The sequence below is a fragment of the Heterocephalus glaber genome, unplaced genomic scaffold, assembly GCF_053883595.1.
Source record: "Heterocephalus glaber isolate CG9 unplaced genomic scaffold, H.glaber_assembly_v1.0 deba00001608, whole genome shotgun sequence".
Taxonomy (NCBI): Eukaryota; Metazoa; Chordata; class Mammalia; order Rodentia; family Bathyergidae; genus Heterocephalus; species Heterocephalus glaber.
In genome coordinates, this window is record NW_028258379.1 from 41,460,601 (window position 1) to 41,485,565 (window position 24,965).

The 24,965-nt window shown below is 52.4% G+C and overlaps 1 protein-coding gene across 2 annotated transcripts; it reads left to right on the forward strand.

Moving 5' to 3' along the window:
• The first annotated feature begins 12,247 nt into the window (after positions 1-12,247).
• Positions 12,248-15,130, forward strand: Tmem121 (transmembrane protein 121). Of its 2 annotated transcripts, none has more exons than XM_004836800.4 (2): positions 12,248-12,417; positions 13,843-15,130. In XM_004836800.4, the coding sequence occupies exon 2, from the start codon at positions 13,950-13,952 to the stop codon at positions 14,901-14,903; it is 954 nt and encodes a 317-aa protein (XP_004836857.1). In that variant the 5' UTR covers positions 12,248-12,417; positions 13,843-13,949; the 3' UTR covers positions 14,904-15,130. The 2 variants fall into 2 exon arrangements, with proteins under 2 accessions (XP_004836857.1, XP_021098916.1); XM_021243257.2 differs by lacking the exon at positions 12,248-12,417 and adding an exon at positions 12,424-13,701.
• Positions 15,131-24,965: the final 9,835 nt, after the last annotated feature.

Here is a 24,965-nt window from a genome sequence, read left to right on the forward strand (position 1 = left end):
GACACTGCAGAGACCACAGAGCCACAGGAAAGGAAAACTTAGGAAGTTTTCCTTATTCGAAAGCAGCACAGCTGGGGTACAACTCTGGTAGAGCACTTGCCCAGCATGCGAGAGGCTCTGGGTTCCATGCCCAGCATCTTGGGTGTTGGTGGGAAGACTCCATGTAGAAAATGAGCCCGGCACAGTGGTTCACGTGTGATCCAAGCTACTCAGGAGACAGGGATGTGAGGGGAGTCGCTGTGACAGCCATCCTCCCATCGACTGTCAGGGTTGATTCAGCTAATCTGGCTGGCTAGGCAGGCGTCCCCTTCCTCAGCACTCCATGTGCATCGCCCCCGGAGCTGCACTCTAGGTCAAAGAGGACGACCCCCTTGATAGAGGAGGACCATTTCCTCAGTCAAGGGTATATGAGTAGCTATGCTCCCCTGCGAGAACCTCCAAACAAGCTCTCGAGGAGGCTGAGGAAGGAGGATTGAAGTTTGAGCCTAGCCTCGGCAGCTCAGTGACAACACCCTGTCTCAAGAGGGCTGGGGATATAGTTCAGTGTTAAAAGTGCCCCTTGGTTCTATCCATAGTAGCAGAACAAAAAAAGTGGGAGAATTTGCTTACTACTTTTGTAAGTGGTAAAAATTGTATTGAAAACACATAGGACCTGGGCCGGGGATTTAGCTCAGTGGTTTCGCCGCCTGCTGCGCAAGCACAAGGACCCGAGTTCAATCCCTGGTACCAAAAACAAAACAAAACAAAACAAAAAAAACCACACAGCACCATCATTCCTTACGAGAAACAAGAATGGTGCAGTACAAGAGGAAGGTCCCGTCAATAGGTCACAATGTTCACCGTCATAAGCAAGGGTGCAGAGGGCCGGGGATTTAGCTCAGTGGTTCTGGAGCCTGCCTCGCAAGCGGAAGGATCCGAGTTCGATCCCTGGTACCAAAACAAACCAAATAAGCAAGGGTGGGGAGGCCAGCCTGTCACCTGTCACCTGATACCTGTCACATCTGCAAGGGCCCTTGTGGGGACACAGTCCTGGCAGTGGGGTTGAGTTGGAAGACCCACTTTAGACAGCGTGTAGGTGTGCCCTGTACACTTGCTGGGCCTGGATGGTGCAGAGACCCTACCAAGCAGTCTCAGGGTCGTGGGGCTGCACTACTGTACCAGGAGAGAAGCCAAGGAAACCATTACTCTGGGTGAACAAAACCTGGAATCCTCAAGGGAAAAAACTGCTGCAGGGAGACAAGGAAGCCATTAAAGACCTGGGATGTAGTTCAGCGGTGGAGTGCTTGCCTAGAGTACCAGGCCCTGGGTTCTATCCTCAGTACCAAAAATTAAAAAATAAAATAAAAGTGAGCCTTAACTTGGGCAGGGAGGGGACTTGGAGTAATGTCACCCACAGGCCTGGGGAGGGGCAACCCAAGCCATAGGTGCTGGCAAATTCTCTGTGGTGGGCGGTTTTGTGGATAGTGTGTGTGTGTGTGTGTGGACATTGGCTCCTAAATTTCATGCAGTCCACCTTCTTGCTGGATGTCTTAAGTATCACTTTACACAGAAAAAACAAGAACGTGCTCCAGTTGCAGCATCACATCTGTCCTACACTGCCTCCCCCAAGGCCTGGGTTCTGTCCAATTTGACTCCTGGCCCTCACCCTGTTGGCCCCCTTCACGTGGCCCAGGGTGGGCAGGGCTGGCTGGGATGTTGCTGAGACAGGACTGTGGTCCTCTTGCAGCCACCCCACCATGTGGCTGCCTGAGGAGCAGACCAAGCATCCTGCTGACATTCTGCTTTGGCTGGAGAGGGGTGTGTCCAGGTGCCATCTGCAGAGAAATATGGTTGGTTGGACGCGATTGGCTCCTGTTTAGTCATGGGGACCTTGGCCACTGATGCCTATCCCTTAAGTCCATAGCTCTGTCCACCCCTTGCTCTCCAGTGTGCTCTCATGCCTATCCTCAGCCCCTAGCCTACACCACTGTGTGCACACATCAGTGCAGGCCTACTTTATCCAGGGGGAGCCCTAGTTCTGAGCCATGCCTGCCTCACGGTATGTGCAGAGGAGGGTGCAGGGATGACTGTGGTGTTAGGCCCTGGGAGGTGGGTCAGGAGAGGGTGAGGGATGTGGCCCTTGTCACTTCTGAACCAGTCGGCACAGAAGGGGGTTGTCACGTGGTGCTGGATGTAGCCTCTGAAACTTGGTTCTGTGTGCTCTGATCAGGGACGGCAGGACACAGACAGAGGGTGAGACACGGAAGAAGCCATTTCACTGACAAATCCAAGAGCAGGCCCTGGCCATGCAGGGGACTGGGGGACCCTGGGCCAGCAGGGGTGGGGAGTGAGGGGAGGAGCAGGCACGAGCCCTCATGGTAGTCTCCATGGAAGAAATGGGTGAAGCCAGGCAGGCAACCTGGAGACCACCTGGTTCAGCAGTCTCTGCAGCTTCTGGGTGTGGGGCTGCCTTGGGTGTCTAGTGCTTGGCTGGGTGACGAGAGCAGAGGGGAGGCCCAAGGAGGGAGCCCGGCGGGTGCCAGGCCTGGGTGCTGTATGGCCAGGGCCTCACTGCTTCCAGGAGTCATTCATTGTTGTCCAGGGCCAGTGAGCCCTGGATGTTCAAGCATCAAAATACAGAATAAAGAGATGCTTATTACAGCGTCACGATGGCCAACATGACCTCAGCTGAGACAAACCCACTTTGATGTGGGTGCCTGGGCCATCAACTGCTGTGATGGGGACACAGACTCCATGTGGCCACACTTGGGGCACAGGAGGAGAGAGGAGAGCCCCTGGTGTTGGTATGGGGTTGGGGAGACTGGATATGCCTGGTTTCGTTATCCCCAGAAAGATATGGAATAAGTGGCAGGCAGTGTGAGAACAGAAAAGAAGGGCGGCTCCCAGACCTGAAACTGCCACAGAGAAGTGGCCACAAGATCCTGTTGACATCTCTCAGTGCACCTGGGGGCCTCCTGAAGCTGTGGCCAATTGAAGCAGTGCTACTGGTATATGCTGCCCAGTGCTGGCTGATGTCTGATAAGCCACAAACTTGGCTGCAGAAATCCTGGGCCCTGGTATTGCACCACAGGAGGGGCCCAAGAGAGCCGGCGGCCCCAGGGTGAGGGGCCCTCATGGGCAGGAGAGACGATGCAGCTACAGGGGACAGGGGCTGGAGCCCTGGAATGTGAGCTGGTTGTGGCGACCAGGTGAGGTGTATGGCTGCCTTGAGAGGCCCTTGGGGTCTCTGAGTTGCAGCAACTGTCATTGCCTTGAGTTGGAGTCTCTGATCCTTCTTGGTTCCCGGTGCTCTTAGCAGTCATTGTTTCATGGCACCTTTTGGTCAAAAGAAATAATCTAGGGCCAGACAACTTAAGTACAGTATTCATGTCCTAACAACTTAGTGGTTTGGAAATAAAAGACACATACACTGAAAAAAACCATTGATTTATTTATTTATTTTCTGAGACAGGGTCTTGCTATGTAGTTCAGGCTGGCCTTGAATTCACTATGTAGCCCAGGCTGGCCTCAAACTCACGGGGATCCTCCTGCCTCAGCATCTGGGATTACAAGCGTGCACCACCATGCCTGGCATTGATTTAACTCATAAATAACTTCAGTTGCTTACTGAGAGGGGGTCTGGGTCTGGTAGCTCTGTACACTTTTGCAAGCCTTAGAGCAGCCACTGTCACCTGCATTTCCTTTTTTTTTTAGAACGGTGGCAAAGTTTCGCATTTATTAAAAGTAGGAGAAAAACAAGGGTAGGGGAAAGAAAAGGCTCTGCAGAGTGTGCTTGGTGCAAGTAAAAGGAAAAAGGGAAGAAAAAACAAAAATACACCCTATGGTGTGGGTGGGTTACCATGAAGACACGGTAACCCACCTACATTTCCTAATCCCCACTGATTTTTGCCTAGGACCTGCTTTTTATCCCAGCAATGGTGTAAAACCCAGCTTGAAGAAGAGATAAAATCAAAGGAAAGTGCACCTGAACGTTGGAGCTTCGAGTTCTCTTGAACTGTGTTATCTGACTGGCCGTGGATCCCTGTGCTTCCTGAAATGTTAAATCCCTTGCAGTGCCATTTGAGAACTCACTGCACCCTGGGGTGCCTTGGCACACAGTTTGGGACCTACAGCTCTGTTTTCTTCCACGGAACACTCGGTCTCAGAGGTCTGACTCTCCACTGTGTACAGCTCTTCCTTCTCCCAGTTTATGCACATTAGCCTTTGGACCCTTCAGCAGGGTGCACATACACTCTCAGCTGGCTGCTCCCCACAAGTGGACACCAGGGCTGCCCCCATGTCTTTGCAAAGCACAGAAGGCCCAATAGGCTGGGCCTGTAGGTCAGGGCGGCAAAATCAGAGGTGCAGAGTCCTCTCTGGTCAGCGAGGGCACCTGCAACCAGTCGGATACCCTTCACCCTGCTGGACATTTTCCAGCTGCTGGTCCTTTTCCACCTGCTGGTCCTTTTCCACTGACTGGATGTGGAGTGGTCACTCCATCTTACATTTCTCTGCTGAATTTGAGCACTGTCTCTTGCACTTGCTTTCTTTTTTTGGGTTCCCTCCTCTGCAAATGCCTGGTCACATCCTTCAATCATTTTCTTGGGGAGTGGGTTGCTGTCTTTGAAAGTTGACTTTCAGGGATTCCTCAAACTTCAAGCTATGAATCCCTGGGTGGTTTTGAACATTATATCTTCTCCTGTTGTGTGGTTTAAAACCTTCCTGTGGTTTCCCAGGCAATTTGAGTTTTGTTCTAATCACCTTCTTCTTTCCTGCCTCTTGGTATGAACCTACCTCTGAGGTCTTCCGCAGACACACATCCCTCTGATGGCCCGTTCTTTGGTACACCCATGTGTCATGGAACCCAGGGCCTCATGCATGTTGGGCAAGCATCTGCCATGGAGCCTATCCCAGCACCTGTCTGTCCATGTTGTCTGTAATGCTTAGGCCTTTAGGCTACCTGGGTCCTCTTTCTAGGTGGTATCTGTGAAACCAACTTCTTTCCATAGTGACCTTTATGCTTTCCACACTGATCACCCATTTGAACCAGGGTCTCCCCCCAGCCCCAGTGCTACCCAGCCTTTGCCACTTGTGTATTGCCAGGGATACACTGGTTGGGCAGTGGAGCCCTAGAGGCTGCACAGGGAAGTGCCACTGCTTGTCCCTGCTGGGGAGTGTTGCTGTAGCCATCTTGCTGGTCCTTAGTGCTGGGCTGTGGGAGAGTGGATTCCAGTTCTTTCCGGGGTGGGCATCTACTCTCTACCTGGAGAGGGGTGCTTGCTGTATGCTTTTGGTACATGACTTGATCCGGGTAGAAAATGTCTTTCCACTCTTACTTTTCTGAGTTTTCTTAGAACTATAAATGTCAAATGCTTTGTCTTCATTAAGACAATTATTCCAGGGCTGGGGATTTAGCTCAGTGGTTTCGACACCTGCTACGCAAGCGCAAGGACCTGAGGTTTGATCCCCAGAACCAAAACCAAAACCAAAACAAAAAAGACAATTATTCCATGTCCCCCTTACTGTAGCGAATTGTGGGGCTGGGGATTTAGCTCAGTGGTTCCGGCACCTGCCTTGTAAGCACCAAGGTCCCTAGTTCGATCCCTGGCACCAAAAAAAAAAAAAAAGTAGCGAATTGTGTTAAGTGCATTGATCTACTTTCAGGTATTGAATCAGGTATTGAATCACCTTTGCACCACTGGAAAAAACTATTTGAGAATGATATTATAGTTTTTAAATATCTAGTTTGTTTCAGGTAATTAAAAATAAAACAAGCTAAACTTTTATTTACAGAGATGAAGGGAGGTGGATGAGAGAACAGAGGAAGGGGATAAAAAAAGAATTAATGGGCTAAGGATTCAACTCAGTGATTCCGGCGCCTGCCTCGCAAGTGCAAGGTCCTGAGTTCGATTCCCTGTACCCCCCCCCCCCAAAAAGAATTAAGACCTGTTACATTAGGGGTGGGGATTTAGCTCAGTGGTTTTGCTGCCTGCTGCGCAAGTATAAGGACTCGAGTTTGATCCCCGGTACCAAAAAAAAAAAAGACCTGTTACATACATGTTCATACCTATGTTCCGAGTAAAATGAGCCTATAATTTTATTTCCTTGTTTTCTTTGTATTTCTGTTATCAGTTTTGGGATCAAGATTACATGCCTCACTGCAGCCTTCACAATCCAACATAAAACTGTATTGTGGACATGATGGCATAGCCCTCTAATCCCAGCACTTCAGAGGCTGAGGGAGAATTGAGAGTTTGAGGCCAGCCTGAGTTTCATGCAAAGACCCTGTCTCAAAACACCTGAAAAATAAATCTTGTGTTTCAGCTGGACACAGTGAGTGCACACCTGTAATTCCAGCTACGTGGGAAGCTGAGGCGGGAAGATCACAAGACCAGCCTGGGCAATTTAGCAAGACCTTAAAAGAAGCAAGGATGTACCTTATTGGTTGAGTGCTTGCCTAGCGTGGACAAGGCCCTGGGTTAATCCTTGGTATTGCAAAGAAACAAACAACAAGGTTCACTTTCCTGTAATGCTTTAAAAAGACCTACATTGCTCTTTTTCATTTTTGTTATTTTTTTCCCATTAAGCACTTTTATTGTGAGATGTATAACAAGTGTAGAAAAAGTGCAGAGATACCCAGTGGTGAGCTCCCACAAATCACCCCTAAGTAAGTGCCCTAGTAACCCCTCCTGGTGGGTCAGGGCACCCTCTACACCTGCCATCCAGCTGCCCGGCTCCCCTATGGCTCCCCTTCTGTTCTGAGTCCTGTTCATAAGACTTTTCCTTGTGGCTCACTATCTGCATGGTGCCCTAAAACATGGATGCTTGGTTTAATCTTGCTCTGACCTTGGACTGTAGGATCTATAATCATCTATGTCTGACTTCTTCCTTCAACACTGTATTTGAGGGGCTGGGGATTTAGCTCAGTGGTGCTGCACCTGCCTGGCAAGCACAAGGTCCTGAGTTCGATTCCCAGTACCCCCCCCCCCCAAAGCCATTGTATTTGTGACCTTCATGCCTGTTGTTCACTTATTTTCAGGCTGTACAGCGTGCACTGTTTTACTATCCTTCTGTATCTGGTGGGCATGGGTGCATCCTGGTTTGTGCTGTGACAAATGGTGCTTCCATGGGTACTTTGTTGCTTGTGTGGTGTTGCTTGTGTGGAAGCAGCCAGCTCCCAGGTGTGCCTGAGCCTGGCCTTCTCAGCCGACACCAGTTTCCTCCGTGCTTGTACCTACTGGATCCTCTTGCAGCCAGTGGGAGCCCCAGCTGCTTCACATCTGGCTCAGCCCCTGATGTGGGCTCCTGGATTCTATTCATTCCACTGGCCTCGGTGCCACTTCACTGGTTTGCGTTCGCATTTCCCAGGAACAAAGGGTGCCGAGCCTCGTTACTGGCCACTTCAGAAGCACGCTTCCCACCGTTCCCATGCTTTCCCCGGGGATCTTTTTCTCACTGGTGTGTGGCTCAGGTGGGTGCCTTTGTAGGTAGTGAGTATTGTAGGCAGTGACCCCTCTCTAAGATTGGCCTTGTCGCCCCTTCTGTGGTGTCCTCAGATGAGCGGAAGCTCGTAATTTCCATGCAATCCAATTCTCAGTCTTTCCTTTCATAGTTCCCAGTTTTCTGTATCCTAAATTTCTTTCCAGCCCCAAGATCATAAAGAGTCTCTTGTATATCCTTCCTGTATTTTGTCTTCTAGGAAAGCTTTCTTTCATTTCACATTTGGGATGAAATGCTACACAAAATTATGTTTTTCATGTAGGCTGTGAGGTAAGAAATCAAATTCTATCTTTTTTTTTCCTTTTTGCATGGTCCTGGGGATAGAGCCCAGGGCCTCATGCATGCTAGACAAGTACTCTACCACTGAACTACAACCTTAGCCCTACATTTCATTTTCTAACTCTCTGCTAAAAACTGTGGAAACACAATTGACTTCTACATGTTTATCTGGTATAAACAATCTCGCTAACTCATTAATTCTAAAAATTTATCTCTGGGCCGGGGATTTAGCTCAGTGGTTTCGACGCCTGCTGTGTGAGTGCAAGGACCCGAGTTCAATCTCTGGTACAAAAAAAAAAAAAATCTCTATTCGTTTAGGTTTTTTTGAGGGGGTTATTGAACCCAGGGCTTTAACACTGAGTTACATCCGAACCCCCTTTATAAATTTTTCAACTTTGAGACAAAGTCTCACTGAGTTGTCTAGGCTAGACTCAAATTCATGATCATCTTGCCTTAGCCTCCTGAGTTGTTGTGATTACAAGCTTGTGCCATAACACCTGGGTTTTTTAGACTTTTCAAATACACAATTATGTCACCTGTAAAAACTAATGAGGTAGGTTTCTTTCTCTTTCTTTCTTCTTTCTTTCTTTCTCTCTCTCTCTCTTTCTTTCTTCTTTCTTTTTTTTTTGGTACTGGGGATCAAACTCAGGCCCTTGCACTTTCAAGGCAGGCAGCAGCACCACTGAGCTAAATCCCCAGCCCAATGAGGTTAATTTTTAAATCTCCAGTTCTTACTCCTTTCTTTGTCTTTCCTGGTGTTCTTATGATAGTACTATATAGCACTGAACAGATGCAGCAGCCAAGGGAAACTCTCTGCTCCTGGCTCAAAGAGAATGTTTTCTATTTGTGTAGGATTCTTATTGAAATATTTTATTAGATCAAAGATAGTTCTGATGGGGCTGGGGATTTAGCTCAGTGGTGCCGCTTCCTGCCTTGCAAGTGCAAGGTCCTGAGTTTGATCCCCAGTACCAAAAAAAAAAAAAAATCCCAAAGATAGTTCTGTTCCTATCTTAGTCTCCTGAGAGCTCCTTTAAGTCATGAACAGCTACTGAATTCTATTAAATGCCTTTTCTGCATCTATTGTCATATTTTTGGCCTGAATTTGTTAATGTGAAGAATTGGATTTATTGATTTATAAACTTTTCATTTAAAAAATAATTCCAAATAAAAATCTGTAGTAGTATCCATAGCTGACATATGCCTTCACCCAGATTCCCCTAGTTGGTTTTTGTTTTTGTTTTTTTGAGGCAAGGTCTCCTTTTGTAGTCCAGGCTGGCCTCGAACTCACAGTGATCCTCCTGCCTCAGCCTCCCAAGTACTGGGACTACAGGCGTGTGCCACCACGCCCAGCACCCCTAGTTGGTATTGCCTTATCCTTCTCTCCTTTTCTCACACACACACACACACACAAATGTAGAATGGCTATGTGATGTCACATGCATACTGTTATGGCTTGTGTTTAGATGTCCCCCCAAAGCCTCATGCTTTATCAGAGGTGGCTAAATCTAGAGTGTATGGGACTAGGCTCGAGGGCACTAGGATTAAAGGCATGAGTGCTACTTCCCTAAGTAGTCTGAATAAGACAAAAGGACCAGAAAGATGCTGTTAAGGTCCCTTGTTGCTTTTTTTTTTTGGTATGGGGAATCGAACGCAGGATCTTGCGCTTGCTCGGCATGCAGGGCACCACTGAGCCACATCCCCTGTGCACTTGTTGCTTTTGCTACTTTATGCATGTCATGCAGTTTCTCTTCTGCAATGCCTGTTTGCCATCCCTGCTTTGGACTCAGCCGATTATGGACTGAAACCCCTACAAACTGTGACTTAAATAAACCTTTCCCCCTTTAATTTTGGGTGTCGGGTATTTTGTCTCAATGAGAGAAAAGTAACTAACACACACACTCCTTCATACTTCTTGAGAACTAAGTTACAGGGCTGGGTGTGATGACATGCACTTGTGGTCCTAGCTACTTGGTAGATTGAGGTGGTGGATTGCTTGAGCCCAGGAATCTGAAGCCAGTCTGGGTAACATAGTGAGACTCTGTTTTCCCTTTTCTCAAAAAGAGAGAATTAAGTTGTACACCTGATGTCCATTACCCTGAACACCTCGGAGAATATTCCTGAAGTCAAGGGACTCTTATCTGTAACCATAATTTGACCTCTGAAATCAGGAAACTATCTAGTGTCCCTGTCTAATCCTCAAACCCCATCTGATTTCCGTATGCCAGTGATGTGCTTTACGGATCCAGGACCATCCTGTCTGTGTGGTGACTCACTTACTTTGTCATTGTTGAGACACAATGCCTGACAATTTAAATTCCACAATTTAAAGGAAAGGTTTATTTGGGCTCACAGTTTAGTCCATGGTAGGCTGACTCCAAAGAAGAATGGCATGACAGAGGGGCAAAGCAGAGAACAACTGCTTGAAGCACGGTGGACAGGAAGCAGAGAGCAAAGGGAAGACAGAGGAGGAAGACAGATAAACACTTCCAGGTCAGGTCTCCAGTGACCCTCCTCCACTGGCCAGTCCCCGCCTCCTAACAGCAGCCAGCTGTAGCCCCCAAAGTCTAGTTCCCTTCCTCAGGCCCGCCTTTGAGCACATTAGGGTCTGGGGGGACATGCAGATCCAAACTGTGGTGTCTATCTTTCCTGTGTCTGTTCTTGCCCCCAGTCTGTTACTGTACTCACACCTACCTGCAGCTGACAACTCAGTGTAGTGTGCCCGTTGTCCCCTGGGTTTGGTGCATATAGGGCAGGTGGGCCACGAAGGTGAGGCTATGGTTTCCATGCTTAGCCTACCGTATCAGGAGGCTGAGATGCTGCCTGCCAGGCATGTTGCCGCGAATACAGAGCAGTACATTTGCAGTTGCTTGGTGCAGTGTTCTGTGTGGCAGTTCAGTTGATCATGAACAGCTGTGAAACCTGTCCTATGATTGTGGACATACCTGCTTCACTTTTCTTTCTTCTTGCAGTACTGAAGACTGAACCCTGTATTGAGCTACACCCCCAGCCATTTTTTGAGACAGGATCTTGCCTAAATTGCTAAATTGCCTATGCAATTTACAGTTCTCCTGCCTGAGTCTCCCAGAGTGCTGGGATTACAGGATGGTGCCACCATGCCTGGCTTGGTTCTCCTTTTAGGTGCCACTTTGTGCTGTATCTTGTCATCTGTGTATCTATGTGTATGTCACTAGGTGTCTGGGGATGTGGGACTTCTACATCTTCCTGGTGAGCTGCAATTCATTACGGTGAATTGAATCTTTACTCATAAGTTCAGTTTTCTAGGAGTCCACTCTAATATTATGTGAACGCAAGTTTTCTTTCATTGGCAAAGCTGCAACGTGCATTGACACCAGAGATGCTGAGGTTTTGGGGTCCTGAGGCAGGCCTGTGGGTTTTGGGTGAAGGCTGGGTAAAGCACAGCTGCCGGGGAGGGACAGAGTGGGCCACTTGGGGTTCTGACTCCAGCTCCTCATCCTCTTCTCCCCACCTGCCCCTCTTGGGTAGGTTGGCTAGGCCACATTGCCAGTGCTGTCCACACTTAAGCATGGGCCTCCTGCCCTAGGCCCCGGGCACTGAGCTGCCTTGCCCTTGTGCAGGGCCTCCAGGGCTCCATGTGGAGATGAACAGTGCACTGCTGGCTGTGGGGCCTCTTCCTGGCCCAGAGGGGTCATCCTCCATCCTCTCGTGAGAGCAGGTATGGGCTGGTGAGAGGCTGATATGGCCCACTCCGTGGCTCAGCGACTGCCCCTACCCCTCCTGAAGGCCACTGTGGCCTGCTGCCCTCGCTTCCCAACTGCTAGATGTTTGCCTGACCCCCAGGGCCTCGGGAGGCCACACACTTGACACTTAAGCAGATCCAGCAGGATCCACAGTTCAAGGAGTGGGAGGGAGGCAGGCTGCCCACTTCAGCCGTGGAACTCGTTTGTCCCTTAACCTCTGCCCTCCGTGTCTTCTGTCAGAGAGAAATGGGGGCAGCTTCGGATGAGGGCAGGTGCCTCCATCCCACGCAGGAAGGCCCCCTCCATATCTAAGGCTCAGCACAGAGGGGAGAAGAAGCTGATTCTCAAAGCCCCAGCTCCTCCCTGCTACGGGTGGGGAAGGATGCGGCTCATTGTCCCTTCCTCTGCCTGTAGGAGAGACCCTGGCCCGAGCTGGGAATAGGACCCAGGGTCCCCGCGGCGTCTGTCCCTGCGGGCCACTGCTGCGGTCCAGGGGAGCCAACTGCAGCAAGCCGAGTGTGCTGTCTGTTGCCGGTGAGTGGGGTTACTAGCGGCGGGGGTCTGACCCACAGGGTGAGGAGGATGTCAGGGCACGGCGAGCGGGGTGCCTCCAGGCGGGTCCTTGCTGTGGGTCGGGGCGGCCTCTGGGGGTGGGGTAGTGGCCCTGGGATGTCCCGGTCTCAGCGCCACCGGCCCAGAGCTCCAGGCTGCGCAGAACTGTCGCCGCGGCAACCCGCGCTGCGCAGGGGCGGAACAGGGCGGGGCGCACGGGCCCTGTCCTCACAGGCCGGGTCCGGGCGCCGGGACCCGCTCTGTGCCAGGCCGAGCCAGGCAGCGCGCGCCGGGGTCGCGGGGCGGGGTCGGGCGGCCCCGGCGGCGGAGGGCGGAGCGGACAGAGGTTCGGAGGGCCTGACGGCACGCAGCACCTGCAGGTGGCGGGGTAGGTTCGGGCGCGAGTAGCCGTGGGTGGCTGCGGGTGGCGAGGACGGGTTACTGAGCAGGGCCTGGACGACCTCCGCCCTAGGCCGAGGGGATGGGCGGCGAGCTGCCTGGCAAGGCCTGGGGTGCGCTGACAGCGAGGACCAGGCCCCGCGGGGGACCCTCGGTGGGGGAGGGGCGGCCCTTCCCCAGCCCGGACCTCCCTCCTCTCTAGCCTGAGACGGGAGTCTGCGAGCCGGGCACGCAGGGCCCGGAGGACTGGATCCGGGTGTGAAGCCCAGCAGCGGGGCTTCACAGGAGGACCTCCATGCAGGAGGACCGGGAAGGTGTGCCGGGCCAGGTCCCTGGGGTGCGGCCAGGGGAGGTTCCAGGTCCAAGCCGGCTCCCCAGGGACGTGGGGTCTGTCTCATCGCCGGCCCAGAGTCCTCAGCCCTCTGCCGCGTTTGTCGAGAGACTGAGAGAGCGAGGATGGGGCGGCGAGGGTGGAGGTGCAGCGGCGACCTGGCTGTGGGGCCTGGACACAGGCCGGGAAGGACCTTCCTAGCCTGCGGCGCGCCCCACACGGGCTTCCCGAGCGAAGTGCGCCGGCTGGTGGGTGTGAGACACAAGAACGTGGGGCCAGGGAGCTGGAGCGCGGGACCTTGGGGGCCGGTGAGGGTGGGCCAGTAACCCCAGGGACCCCCGCTGGAGGTGTGGGAGTCCCGGCGCGTGGGTGGGAGAATCCTGGGATGCGTCGGGTGCGAGGGCGGGGTCAGGGGCCTTCACGTGGGGGTGTGGTGTCACCAGAACAGGCTGAGCGCCGCAGGGTCCCCTGCGATAGTAAATTTTATGTCTTTGTCTAGACAGGGCGGTCAGTGGGGACCCCAGGCCGGGTTCCGAGAGGGAGGCGGAGCTGGCGGCCGCGGCTCCGGGCGGGTGAGGGCCGGGGCTTGCCGGACTGGGCTGCTCTGGCCGGGTGCGCGGGCGCAGAGAGCGGGGGAGCAAGGAGGAGATGCAGCGGGACCAGACACCCCTGTACGGAGCTGGAGAGCGTGGACGCAGGGAGCGTCCGTGTTGCATGAGGGCGGACAAGGATCCAGTCTAAGGGAAAGGAAGAGAGACCTGCGGGACGGATGCGTCAGCCGGGGAGGGAGGCGGAGGGCTCGGTGGTGACCAGGCTCCGGGTACCCGGCTCCGGGCGCGAAGAAACCACTTCCGTTCCATTTCCTTCCTGGCGCCGCGGGAACTCGGCCTCGGTCCCAGGCGGGGCCGCAGCGCCCCCTGGGGGCCACGCTCCACGATCCAGGTCCGTACGAGCTCTGCTGCCTAGCGCGCGACAGAGGCCGCGGCTCCTCGGCGGGGATAGCGTGCGGCGGGGACACGTGGGGGCGAGCCCGGGTGGCCACACAGTCGCGCCCCTCTAACCAGTCTTCTCCACTCTCCCCAGGTACCAGCTTGCCATGCCCGCGGGCTGAGCGCCGCCGCGCTCCGGGCCGCCACAGGGCCACGTGTGGGGGCCGCGGCGCGTTGGGGCCTTGGCTCCGGCGGCCGACCATGGTGCTGCCGCCCCCGGACCGGCGCCACGTGTGCCTGACCACGCTGGTGATTGTAGGCAGCATGGCTGTCATGGATGCATACCTGGTGGAGCAGAATCAAGGCCCGCGCAAGGTCGGCGTGTGCATCATCGTGCTGGTGGGCGACGTGTGCTTCCTCTTGGTGCTACGCTACGTGGCTGTGTGGGTGGGTGCCGAGGTGCGCACCGCCAAGCGCGGCTACGCCATGATCCTCTGGTTTATCTATGTCTTTGTGCTGGAAATCAAGCTCTACTTCATCTTCCAAAACTACAAGGCGGCGCGGCGCGGCGCAGGCGACCCCCTGGCACGCAAGGCGCTCACGCTGCTTCTGTCTGTGTGCGTACCCGGCCTCTTCCTGCTGCTGGTGGCGCTCGACCGCATGGAGTACGTGCGCACCTTTCGCAAGCGTGAGGACCTGCGAGGGCGCCTCTTCTGGGTGGCACTGGACCTGCTGGACCTGCTGGACATGCAGGCCACGCTGTGGGAGCCACCGCGCACCGGGCTGCCGCTGTGGGCCGAGGGCCTCACCTTCTTCTACTGCTACATGCTGCTGCTCGTGCTGCCATGTGTGGCGCTCAGCGAGGTCAGCATGCAGGGTGAGCACATCGCTCCACAGAAGATGATGCTCTACCCCGTCTTGAGCCTCGCCACAGTCAACGTTGTGGCAGTGCTGGCGCGTGCTGCCAACATGGCCTTGTTCCGCGACAGCCGCGTCTCAGCCATCTTTGTGGGGAAGAACGTGGTTGCGCTGGCCACGAAGGCCTGCACCTTCCTGGAGTACCGGCGCCAGGTGCGCGACTTTCCGCCGCCCACGCTTGCGCTGGAGCTCCAGCCTCCACCCCCGCAGCGCCACGCGCCGCCGCCGCCCCAGCTTCAAGGGGTGGCCGGTTGTCCCCGTGGGCCCTCGCCGACGCGCGATGCGCTGGATACGTGACGGCGCGTGCGCCGGGATGGGATGTGACGGACAGGGTGGGGGCCGCTGCCGCTTCTTCATCTCAGGAATCCCTCAGCCGCGGACTCTTGGCTGCCCGGCGTGGAATGGAGTGCTGCGGAGTGCCCGGGGAGGAAGGGTGTTGTGGGCTCTGGTCCTGCGTGTGCTCGGTACAGAGATAGGGCCACGGGGCCTCTGTCATTTTAAAGACTCGTGTTTACAGTTTCGTATGGAAGTCTCAGTGCGCTGGTTCCTGGTCCCTCTAATATCTATTTGGCAGGGACAAGTAGTGCTTAGGGCGGGAGGCCCCGGGGCCCCGGTGGTCCCAGCAGCTTCTGGGTGAGGTACCACTGTCCTGTCCTGACACCTCCTGTCTGACTGCTGCCACCACAGATCCCACAACCCCGACTGTATTGGGGCCCTTTTCCTCACCCCCCTGAGAAGTCCAGCCCCCACTCCCCCCAAGGCCCAGAAGTGTCCCTGGAGCCCCTCCACGGAAACTCCCTTACCATGCCTGTGGGCATTTCTGAACCAGGACTGTCAAGGGCTCCAGTGCCCTTTGTTTCCTAGGCAAAGCTGGCTTACCTTGCCCCAGTGTAGCCCTGCCTCAGACACCTGGCCCCACAGCTCCTGGCCCAGGAACACAGCCTGAAGTCCTCTGCTCCTGACCTCTGCCTGGACTCCCCCTCCCTCCATATGGAGTGTGACCTTTGGGTGTGCAGGCCCAGCAGGGTCGCTGTTGGGTGGAGAGAGTGCTTCAAGAGGCTGCCTGGAAGGCCTTACCTGTGGTAGGTGATGGCCACACGTGTTCCTCAGGCCAGCTGGGGATGGAGCATGTGGAATCTTGTGCCAGGCAGTGTCCCTGTGTGGCCTTTGCTTCCCTGGCGTGCTGGTTGTGTACTGCAGGTGATGGCCTCCCAGCCTGTCCAGTGGCTGCAACAGCTCCGGGGGCGCATGGGGGGTGGGGGGCTCAACCCCAGGGGGGTGTACTGGATGGGACCCAGCAACCTTTGCTTGGGAGTCACCTGCCTTCAGGCCGCTGGTCTTGGGACCTCGTGGAGAGTCTTCTCCATGGCTATAACCCTGTTTTGGTTGGCTGTGGCTAGCTCCTCCTGGCCTTCAAACCACTGCCTGGGCCATACTGCTGGCCACATCCCCAGAAGTGTAGGGTGAGCATCCGAGGGCCTTGGCTCATGACTGGGCACCCATGGAGAGGCACTGCAGCCAGCAAGGTGGCTTCGGGGGGACGGGGAGGTGGTGGGGATTTGTAGGAGGGGCGTGGCCCTGCAGAGGCCAAAGACGGAGTTCTGGGCTGGGGAGTCCCCGGCCTGTGTCTGTGGTAAGGGTAATGGGTGAGGCCTGAGGTCCCGACTCTGTGTGTTCCAGGCTGGACCAGTTGGTGCCCCTGTCCTCTGGAGCTCAGGACCAGCCCTCAGCTTCCTGGCCCTGGGCAGGTTGGAGCAGACAGGAGCAGCCAAGGGACTACAATAGGTCTGAGAAGTTATGGCTCCCCAGTTCCATTTGATTTTCCTTTTCTTCATAATGGTGGTTGGGATGGAACCTAGGGCCTGGGCATGGCAGGCAGGCTGTCCACCCTGAACCATTCCCCAACCTTCACCTCAGAAGGGACCCTGCCACTCATGGGTCTGGGAGTGGTATGGGCAGTGTACCTGTGGGTTGCTCTGCCTGCCAGGCACTGTTCCATGTCAGAGGTGGAACTGACCACCCCCAAGGCGCAGGAGAGGACTTGGGGCTTGGAGACCCCTGACATGTGCACTGCCCACTGCCTTGCTGCCACCCATGCAGGGCCTGGGCCCCCAAGACCTTCTATATCAGCAGTGCCTCCATCGCCCCTCAGTTCCCGTGGTGGTCCTCATCTTTTCTGCGTCTGCTGCTCCCCATCCTGACCTGGCTTAGTGCTTATCTGTCCTCACCTGAATAGATGCAGCATCTTTTTCCAGGACTCAAGTGGGGCTGGGAACAAGGGCTTTTGCATGTTCTCCAGGTTCTTTCCCTGGGGAGGGGGCTCTCCTTTGAGGGCAGGGTGGGGCCTGCTGCATCCCAGCCTTATTAGCTCACATCTTGTCAGCTTGCATGTCCTTTGGCCCGTGCTGCTGCTGCCTGGAGGTGGTGAGCTAGGTGTGGAGGTAGGTGGGAGGCTAAGGGTCAGGGGTGGGGCTTGGTCCCCCAAAGGAAGAACAGGGTATAGTGGGGGTGAGGTGAGTTGCCCAGTGTTGGAGGTCACTGTGTGGGGAGCAATGGTGAAGGGCAGCTGAGGTCAGGGAACCCATGTGGACACCTCAAAGGAGAAGTGCTGGTGAAGAGGGCGCTGGGGACTTGCAGAGGGGCAGGGGGTAGGTGGCGAGCACTTGGGCATTGACTTTGCATGAGCAAGATCAGGGTCGAAGAGGCAGAAGAGGTCCTAGGAGGGGCCACTGTGGGGGTCTCTATGCTCAGGAGATAGCTTTGGGATTAGATGAGAAATCACAGGCACAAGGCCAGATGCATCTAGATCCAGGGCCAGACTGGGAGGAGGAACCCACCTGGGTTGTGGGGGTCAGGTGGGGTGACTCGGAGCTGAGGAGGACACTGAGTTGAGTGCAGTGGGAGTGCCTGCTTGTGAGCCTGCAGGCCACTGAGGGGAAGAGCCCTTGTGAAGAGTGACTGGAGGTGCCTGCTGAGTGTGGGGCCGATTGAGACAGGGTTTGGGGTGCAGAGGCCTTGTCCCAAGGGAGGAGCTGCAGCAACGGAATTGAGTACAGTAATGGCCTTTATGTGACCAAAGCCAAATTGTGAACGCACAGCTCCTGCAGAGGGTGAGAGGAGCCAATTTGCATAGTACTTTTTTTTTTTTGAGAAAAAGGTCTTGCTGTGTGCCCAAGTGGGCCTCCAGTTCTTGGGCTCAAACGATCTTCCTGCCTCAGTCTCCTTAATATTTGGGATGACAGGTGTGCACCACGACTCCCAGCTTGGGCGACATTCTGGATGTCTTACTGGGTAATGTCAGAGGGAGGCGGAGCTCCTGTCTGCTGTGTGTGCAGCACGGAGCCTTGCAACAGGAAGCAGCACAGCTGAGGGCAGAGTGGCAGCTCGGGGGTCACAGGGGGGAGGGGGGAGATGGGCAGTGGCAGGGGATGAGGCCTGGGTCCCCAGGGGGTCCAGGCAGGCTTGAGCTGGTGGCTGGGCATGGCCGGCCGCACCTCCTGATTTCCTTGGGATCACTTATGGCCTGTGGCTGAGGTGGGCAGACTCATCCTTCCTGAGCTTGGCCGGCTTGGTCACTGTGCTCAGGAAAGTGTGTTAATCCCCACAGCTGAGGACTCATGTCTCCCTGGGAGACAGGAAACCCAAGGTGGCCACTAGGGTTTGAAAGCCCGTGTCCCACCAAAACTCATGTGGACACTTAACCCCCTGCGCCATGTTGGAAGGACGGCCGAGGAGGCCATGGAGTCACAGGGGCCCCTACCTCATGGGTGGGATTCAGTGCCTCCCACCGCGTGTCAGTCAGCCTCTGTCCCTACAGAGGACACAGCATCTTGGAAGCCAATAACAGCGCTAACCAGATACCACCAGCCAGTGCCTTGACCTTGGACTTTCGGCTTCCAGAAATGTGAGGAATAAATTTCGCCTGTCTGTGGCATTGTGGCAGCACCCAAAGGGACTGAGACAGTGCCGCTTATCTCTGTGTAGCGCAGGCCTGGACAGGTGGTGTCCCCTGCCCCCCCGCCCCCCTGCTGTCCAACGTCCAGGTCTTGCTTCTTCAGAGCCGGTGGACATTGGGCTGAGGAGGCTGATAGGTGCCTGTGCTGATCTCTGAGGGGTTCTCAAGGCGCCCAGACACACTCGACCCCACTCCCCAGAACACAGAGAGGAAAGGGAGCAGGGAAAGGGCTGCAGTGTGTGTGCTCTGTACCTGGAGGGGGCAAAATGGGACAGCATCAGGGTCCTTGGTGGGTTTCTGGAAGAGTAGGGCTCGGCACCCTGCTAAGGCCCAAGGCTTTAAAAGTGGTTCCTCCCAAGTGGGTGTGCTGCCTGCACTTTCCCATAGCCCCCCCCCCGGTGGGAACCATTGGCAGTGAGTTGCTGCTAGACAGGGCTGAGATCCTGAGGGTGTTTGAATTGGCCCTTCCCTGACTCCTTGTGTGGGGAGCACCATCACATCCTTCCAGGACATTTTCCTCGTGGACTCCTGTCCTGTTTAATTTAATTTCTCTACTCACTTGTGCTTTTCTTCTGGAATTAGAGGAATCTGGCCTGTGTTTGGGCCCCAGGTGTCTTTTCTTTAACTGGATTTCAGGTGCAAAGGACCAGAGGGGCATCATTCTTGGCACCATGGTGGGTGGACTTCTGGATTTATTTCTTTTGTTTTTTATTTTTAATACTGTGATAGGCACCCCCCATATGAAACCAAGCTTGATAATAACCCCTCCTGCTTCCCTTGGCAGAGACCCTGGAGAGACAGTCCTTAGATTTCCTTTTGGCACAGTTGTGTGGAATCCACATGCACTCCTGAAATACATACTTTTCTGATTATAGTTTTATTTTCATAACTTTTCTATGAAAAGAGCATCCTGCTGTATATCATCTCCTGTGATTTACCTTTTCACTTCACATTTCACTAAGATTCATTCATATTGTGGCCCGTCTTGGTTTATACATCCTAAGCACCAGTTAAAAACCCGATAGTGAATATCTCACACCTCTAATTCTGCCTGCTTCCATGAATATTTGGGTCACTTCCAGATTCTTACCAATGTGAATAGTGCCTCTGTGATAGTCTTGTCAAGCCTTCTTGTGTTTAGCAAAAGGTCTACCCCAGGGACTGGAGCCTTTGGGGGTGCCCAGGTTTGGGTGAGGTTCATAAGTGAGGATCCTATGGTGGACTTAGTGTTCTTACAAGAAGGGAGGAGCCCAGAGTCCTTTCTCTGTCCACCACAGAAGGACACAGAGAAGGTGACCATCTGCGAGCTGGAAGGGGCTCACAGAAGGCCACCTTGCTGACATCATGACCCATGGAACAGTATCTCCCCCCACTGCCTTTAGCTGTGGCCACCCCACTCAACTTTCTGCCCTGTGAATCTGACCATTTAGGGACCTTGTAGCAGTGGAACCACCCAGCATCTGTCCTCTGAGACTGGCTGCTTTCCTTGGGGACAGAGTTCTCAGGGTGTCCGTGCTGCTGTGTGGCCACACTGTCCTTCCTGAACAGTGTTCCATGGTCTACACACTATGTAATTTTTTTAGTACTGGGGATTAAATCCAGGACCTCACACATGGTAGGCAAGCACTCTGTTATTGAGCAACAGCCCCAGGCCTTAGCAACAGAGTCTTGCTAGGTTGCCCAGGCTGGCCTCAAACCTGTGATCCTCCTGCCTCAGCCTCCCGAGTAGCTTGGGTGACTGGTGTGTGCCACCACAACCAGCACCATTTAATTTTTACTCATACACTTAACTGTGTTTTGCAGATATGTTTACAGCAATTCAGTATTGGAGTTCAGCTACTTCACCTGTGGATTCGTTCCCTAACTTACTCCTATTTTGATTTTTGGTTTATTTTAAATAGTTGCATTTCCTTGTCAACTGTATAATTAATTCATTAAGGGCAGTGTCTTAGTCTGTTTTGTCCTGCCATCACAGAACACCATAGATGGGGTAATTTGTAAGGAGCATCTGTTCTTCACAGTCCAGGATGAAGGTCCTGGGCATCTGAACCACTGTCCTCTCTACTTCACCATAAGCATCCCCAGTCCTCTCTATTGAAGGCCTACACATTCCCTGTCCTCTGTATTGTAGACATATGCATCACTTGTCCTCCTATTGTAGGCATGTGCATTTCATGTCTTAGTTACTTTTTTGTTGCTGGAATAAAATACCTGACATAAGTTAAGGAGGAAAGGCTTATCTTAGCTCACAGTTTGTAGAGGTTTCAGTCCATAATCAGCTGGCTCCAAGGCAGGGCGGCATGGCAGAAGGGCATCACAGACAAGAAATAGTTCATGGCATAGCAAGCAGGAGGAAGAAGCAAGAAGCAAGCCTTTCCCCTTTTTATATCATTCACCCACCAAAGTGGGTCTTTAGTCTTCAGTAAATCCATTTGGTCACAGCCAGAACTGTGCTAATCTAATCAGTGGACTAATCCAATTACCATGCACACATAATCCATATTCACACACACGCTAGATCCAGCCACCTCTGAAAAGCTCCACGTCTGAGTGCATGAGGCCTGAGGGACATCTAAACACAAGCCATACATTCTGCCCCTCACCCCCAAAAGATCCGTGCACGTCCCTTTATACAAAAGGCATTTAGTCCATCTCTAAAAGTTGATGAAGTCCTAGCCATTCCAGGATTGCGGAAAAGTCCAAATCCAAATTCTCCTCTGAGTCTTAAAGCTAAACTCTTAGCTGCAAGACCCTGTACAAATGAAAAGAAAGCTAAACATTTCCAACTTACAATGGGACAAGATAAACATTCCCATTCAAAGTAGAGGAATAGAAAGGAATGAGACGGAAGCAAGACCTATATCCAGCAGGGGAAACATTAAGTTCCTTAGTTTCATGTCCATCATCTGGGACAATTTGTGGTAAGATATAGAGACCAAAGGGCTTGGGTTGGCCTGCCCCTGGGGCACTGCCACTGGTTATAGCCCTCGTGGCCTCTCTCTTGGACCAGCTTTGCTCACTCCTTTCGACTTTCCTCAGATGACCCATGTTCCTTCTGGAATGAGGTTCTGGAGACCTCCAACCTTCTGGGGGCTCCACTGCCCTTTGGCTTCACACTCACAGCTTGACACACTGCTTTCTCAGGGGCACACTGCTTGGCCTTCCAGATGTTCTTCTGAAATCTGGGTGGAAGCCTTCCTGACCCCACAGTTCTTGCATTCTGCATGTGCATGAAACCAGAACCCCTTGGATGATGGCAAGATCTGCTGCCAGCTGGAGCAGCAGCCAGACTTCCTTCTCTCTTGGCTGCAGGGGCCAAGTGCCTAGATTGCTCAGCACTATGAACTCAATCCAGGACAAAAAAAATTTTCCTAGGCTCCCACCATTCTAGAACATGGTGCCCTAAGGCTCTCTTCTCAAAGCAATCTTTCACTTTGGCAATTTTGAGGCTGCAAAAGGCAGAGTACTGCTGGTTCTTATGTCTTCAGGCCATCTTTTCTATTGTCCTCTTCTGAAATACTTGGCTTTTTTTTTTTGCTAATCTTTTCAGAAACCAAGATGTCTTCTGTTCTATCTTTATAAGCCACAACTTTACTATCTCTTTCTTTTTAAAATCATTATGCTGGGTTGTTTGCTGTTGATTCTCAAGATCTGAATAAAATAGTAGCCATGCTACTACCTCAACATTAGACTGCCTTGAAATTTCTTCTTCCAGATTAATTAGTCTGCCACACTTAATCTCAGTCTCCTGAAAAGTCTCTGGACATGAGCAAGATGCAGACAAATTTTATGCCAAAGTATAACACACCTGGTCTGGAGCCCAACTGCCAATGGAGTCCTTCTTCCCAACTGAAACCTTCTTAACCTGGCCTTTTCCAGCTGCATTACTCTCAGTATTCTGGTCTTCTGAGCTCTGACCAGACTCTCCTATCAAGTGTGGCTAACAGCATTCTAGGCCTGCTTCTCCAGCCAGCATTTTCAAAACTCTTTCTTCTTTCTCTTTTTCTTTCTCTTTCTTTTTCTTCTCCTCTCTCTCTCTCTCTCTCTCTCTCTCTCTCTCTCTCTCTCTCTCTCTCTCTCTCCTTTTTAAGGCAGGGTCTTGCTCTGTGATTCAGGCTGCACTTGAACTCACTAAATAGCCCAGGCTGGCCTTAAACTTGCAGCAGCTCTCCTGCCTCAGCCTCCCAAGTGTTTGGATTATAGGTATGTACCCCCATGCCTGGCTTCCAAAAGTTTCTAAACTCTTTCCACAAACCAGTTCCAAGGGCTTTTAAACCACATGGCCAGGTGGTGCCACAGCCATGACCCCAGTTCTCTGATACCCAAATCTGTCTTGGTTACTTTCTTGTTGCTGAAACAAAATATCTGACACTCACACATTAAGGAGGTGGAGTTTATCTAATCTCAGTTTGGAGAGCTAAGCCCATAGTTGGCTGGCCCCAAGGCAGGAGAGCATGGCAGAGGGGCATTGCAGCAGGGAAACATTTTATGCCATAGCAGGCAGGAGGAAGAAGCAAGCAGCAAGCCTCTCTTTTTCCTTTTTATTCCACTCAGACTACAAGCCTATTGGCTGGTGCCACTCAGACCCAGTATGGGTCTCCTGTCTTCAGAAAACACATCCCACCACACACAAATCTCTGCTGATACATACAATCAGTGGACTAATCCATGTTCCATCACACACCCATAATCTATATTCACACACCCTAGATCCAGCCACCTCTGAAAAGCCCTACCTATGAATGTATGAGGGTTTAGGGGGGCATCTATATATAAGCCATAATATTGCATCTTTTTTAATGTAGGCATGCACATATCCTGTCCTCTACTGCAGTTATAAACATGCCCTCTCCTCTCTTCTGAAGGGATACTCATCTCCTATACGCTCTAATGCAGGAATATGTAGACACTGTCTTTTCTACTGCAGGTATACACATCCCCTCACTTTTCTACTGCTGGCATATGCAACCGTTCTCCTTATACAGCAGGCATATACATCCCATGTCTACTGTACTGCAGGGAAATGCATCCCGTCCTGTACTGCAGTCATGCGCATAACCTGTCCTCTCTACTGTACTGTATGTACTGTTTTTTCTATTGAAGGCTTATGCATCTCCTGTCCTTAATATGGAAAAGTCAATCATCTGCTGTCCTCTCCACTGCAGGAGTATGCTTCTCATCCTAATGCTGGCATATGCATTGCAGTATTTCTGCTGCAGGCACACTCTGCCCCTGCCCTTTTTGCTGCAGACATATACATCCCCTATCTTACTACTGCTGCATTCGCATCCTATATTTTCTCTATTCAGGCACATACATTCCATTTCCTCTCTACTGCAGTCATACACATGCACTGTATTCTGTACTGGAGCATACACATTACCTGTTCTCTGTGCTGTACCACAAATATCCCTTGTCTTCTCTACCAAAAGCCTGCTGTTGTGTCTAGGGGTGTGTATGGCACTGCTGATCTCCAGCCAACTGGGATCATAAACAGAGCACCAGTAAGAGATTAAAGGAACCAGGTTTAAAAGGGAAAACAACACCTTATTTGAAAGAGAAATGGGGGATGACAGAGAGCTACCCTGTGAGAGAGTAGGGGGTCCAGAGCTGGATACCCATTGATCTTTGTCCTCAACTTTCTTTTATAAAAATGATAGAGATACTTCCTCCCAGGTCCATACTTGGAGCTTGTCACAATCTGTTTGGTTCTCTGGACTGTCATAGGTGGATCCCAGGCCCCAAGACCTTAACCTCAGGCCCCATTGTCTACATGTACATTCTTTTTTTTGTACCTGGGATTGAACTTGGGACCTTGTGCTTGCAAGGCAGGTGGCGGCACCACTAAGCTAAATCCCCAGCCCTACATGCACACTCTTAAGTGGGCTTTGTTTTTTTCTTTTCCTGTTGTGCTTATCTCTAGAATTTATGGGTTAGTTAGAAGGGACCTTATATGCAAGGTCAAGTTAGCAATTAAGTAAAGGGATATGTGTGTATTTAGTGCAGTGACATAGTGAGAGAAATATATATGTGTGTGTGTGCACGTCTGTAAATATGTATTTTATGTCCCAAATAAGAGTTTTCACTGGGGGCTGGTGGCAGCACATGCTTGTAATTTCAGAACTTGGGAGGCTGAGGCAGGAGGATTGCTGCAAGTTTGAGGCCAGCCTGGGCTACATAGTGAGTTCAGAGCCAGCCTGAACTATATAGTAAGACCTTGTCTCAACAAAACAAAACAAAACAAAATTTTTTTTTTTTTGTTATGTAGCTCCCTCTCTGTTTTGTCTCTTTTGTATTTGGCTGAAGGTGGGGAGGGGCAGCCAACTTTAGCTAGGGCATCTGGTGCCTGCCTGAGCTTAGTTCTGTTTATCAGCTCTCTCACTTATCTTCTTTTTTCTTTTCTT

Excerpts from the sequence above, each read along its gene's own strand:
- Tmem121 (XM_004836800.4), top strand. The coding sequence starts at position 13,950 with ATGGTGCTGCCGCCCCCGGACCGGCGCCACGTGTGCCTGACCACGCTG.